This window comes from Geospiza fortis, unplaced genomic scaffold (assembly GCF_000277835.1).
Source record: "Geospiza fortis unplaced genomic scaffold, GeoFor_1.0 scaffold855, whole genome shotgun sequence".
Classification (NCBI taxonomy): Eukaryota; Metazoa; Chordata; class Aves; order Passeriformes; family Thraupidae; genus Geospiza; species Geospiza fortis.
In genome coordinates this window covers 155300-157762 of record NW_005054684.1, presented here as the reverse complement: position 1 = coordinate 157762, position 2463 = coordinate 155300, and the positions used below count along the sequence as shown (strand labels likewise).

Below are 2463 nucleotides of genomic sequence, written 5' to 3'. Positions count from 1 at the left end.
CAAACCATCCATGGTTCCATGGGCAGGTTTAGGTGGGATTTTGGGCAGGAATATTGGGTGAGGAGCTGGGATCCTTGGAAGTCTCCCAGATCAAGTTGGAGCCACCTGGGACAGCGGGGAATGTCCCAGCTTGTGGTGGGACCAGGTGAGATTTGGTGTCCCTCAAACCCAAACCATCCATGGTTCCATGGGCAGGTTTAGGTGGGATGTTGGGCAGGAATATTGGGAGAGGAGCTGGGATCCTTGGAAGTGTCCACAACCAAATTGGAGCCACCTGGGACACTGGGAATGTCCCAGCTCCTGGTGGAACCAGGTGAGCTTTGGTGTTCCTCAAACCATCCATGGTTCCATGAGCAGGTTTAGGTGGGATTTTGGGCAGGAGTTCTTCCTTTTGGGGGTGATGAGGGGCTGGGATCCCTGGAAGTGTCCAAGACCAAAGTGGAGCCACCTCATCCACTGGAAAATGTCCCAGCTTGTGGTGGGACCAGATGAGCTTTGGTGTTCCTCAAACCATCCATGGTTCCATGGGCAGGTTTAGGTGGGATTTTGGGAAGGAACATTGGGAGAGGAGCTGGGATGGATTCCCAGTGGAGCTGGGATCTCTGGAAGTGTCCAAGACCAAGCTGGAGCCATCTCATCCAGTGGGAAATGTCCCAGCTCATGGTGGGACCTGATGAGCTTTAAGGTTCTTTCCAACCCAAACCATTCCATGGCTCCACGTGGAGATCTAGGTGGGATTTTGGGCAGAACTATTGGGAGAGGAGCTGGGATGGAATTCCCAGACAATGGGAATGGAAGTGGCCAAGCCCAGGTTGATCCAGTGGAAAACATCTCAACCCATGGTGGAACACCACAACTTCTACAACCCCTTCCAGTCCAACCCATTCCATGATTCCATGTGAAGATTTGGGGAACATTCTGGGAAGGTGGTGGGATGGAATCCCCAGAGCAAGTGCAATCCCTGGGAGTGTCCAAGGCCAGGCTGATCCAGCAGAAAATGCCCCAACCCAAGGTAGAACTTCACAACCCCTTCCAACCCAACCCATTCCACATCTCCCAACCTCATCCCACGGGGACACCGGCGCTGGATCCCCCAAATCCCAAAATCCCAGAGATGACCCCAAAGCTCACCTGGTCACCCAGGGCAGCCTGGATGAAGCTCAGGAGGACCTCGTAGGTCTCCCGTGTCTCCTTGGTCTTGGGCTTGTAGATGATGCCCACCATCTCGTCGATGCCCTCCGAGAGCAGAGTGTAGCCCTTCATCTTGTTGATGTCGTGCCTGTCCTCGTCCCTCTTCCTCCTCCTGGAAAAAATTGGGGAAAATTGGGAATTAGGGATGCCCAGGGATCAAATCCTGCTTTTTCCAGGTTGATTTATTCCAAAAAAAAAAAAAAAAGAGAAAATTTTGATTTATTTTCATTTTTTTTTTAGATCATTTTGGTGGCTCCTAGTTAGGTTGGTTTGGAGTTTTTGGGTTTTCCAACCCCAAAAGTTCCCTCATGGCCAAATCCTGCTTTTTTCAGACCAATTGATTCCAAAAAATTGAGAAAAAAAAATTTGATTTATTTTCATTTAGATAATTTCGGTGGCTCCCAGCTGGGTTGGTTCAGGATTTTGGGTTTTCCAACCCCAAAAATGTTGAGTTGGAAAAGGGGAAGCTCCAAAACAAAGAGATTTTTTTGGGATATTTAGCAACAGGAAAAGTAGGTTTTTTGGATATTTTATACCACAAAAAGAAGACTTTTTGGGATATTTAGCAGCAGGAAAAACCGATTTTTTGGGATATTTTACACCAAGAAAAGCAATTTTTTTGGGGATATTTGGCACAAAGAAAAGCAGATTTTTTGGGATATTTTACACCAACAAAAGCAATTTTTTGGGGGATATTTGGCACAAAGAAAAGCAGAATTTTTGGGATATTTAGCACCAAGAAAAGAAGTTTTTTTGGGATATTTGGCACAAAGAAAAACTTTTTTTTTTTTGAAAACTGGGCACCAAAATAAGAGATTTTCTGCGAAACTGGGCACCAGGAAAAGCAGGTTTTTTATGATATTTAGCATCAAGATAAATATATATTTTTAAAATATTTACTACCAAAAAACCCAAATATTTTGGGGATACTTAGCACCAAAAAAAAAAATCCAATTTTTTGGGAAATCAACCACCGGGAAAAATCAACTTTTCCAAACCCAATGATGCAAATTCCCATTTTTCCTGCTCACTTGGCTCTCCTCTCCTCCTGCATTTGGGGTTTGGTCCTCTGGGCCTTGTCCCCCATGCGGGTCCCCTCGAGCTTCCCCACCAGGGACAGAACCTCCCCCGTGGGCTCGTCCCGGCGCGTGCGGTCGATCAGCGAGCGGTCGGCCTGCAGCACCAGGTTGGAGTTCTGGGGGGAAAAATGGGGAAAATGGGATTAAAACGGGATTAAAATGGGATTAAATGAGGTTAAAATGGGAAAAAATG

At 46.6% G+C, this 2463-nt stretch overlaps 1 protein-coding gene across 1 annotated transcript in view; it reads right to left on the bottom strand.

Moving 5' to 3' along the window:
* The window catches only part of SNRNP200 (small nuclear ribonucleoprotein U5 subunit 200), a 42779-nt gene that overhangs the window by 38070 nt on the left and 2246 nt on the right, over nt 1–2463 (bottom strand). Inside the window, exons 2-3 of the mRNA XM_014311191.2 lie at nt 2223–2386; nt 1132–1303 (exon numbers count right to left, since the gene is read on the bottom strand). Of these exons, the coding sequence (XP_014166666.1) occupies nt 1132–1303; nt 2223–2386 (336 nt within the window). The remainder of the gene's footprint in view (nt 1–1131; nt 1304–2222; nt 2387–2463) is intronic.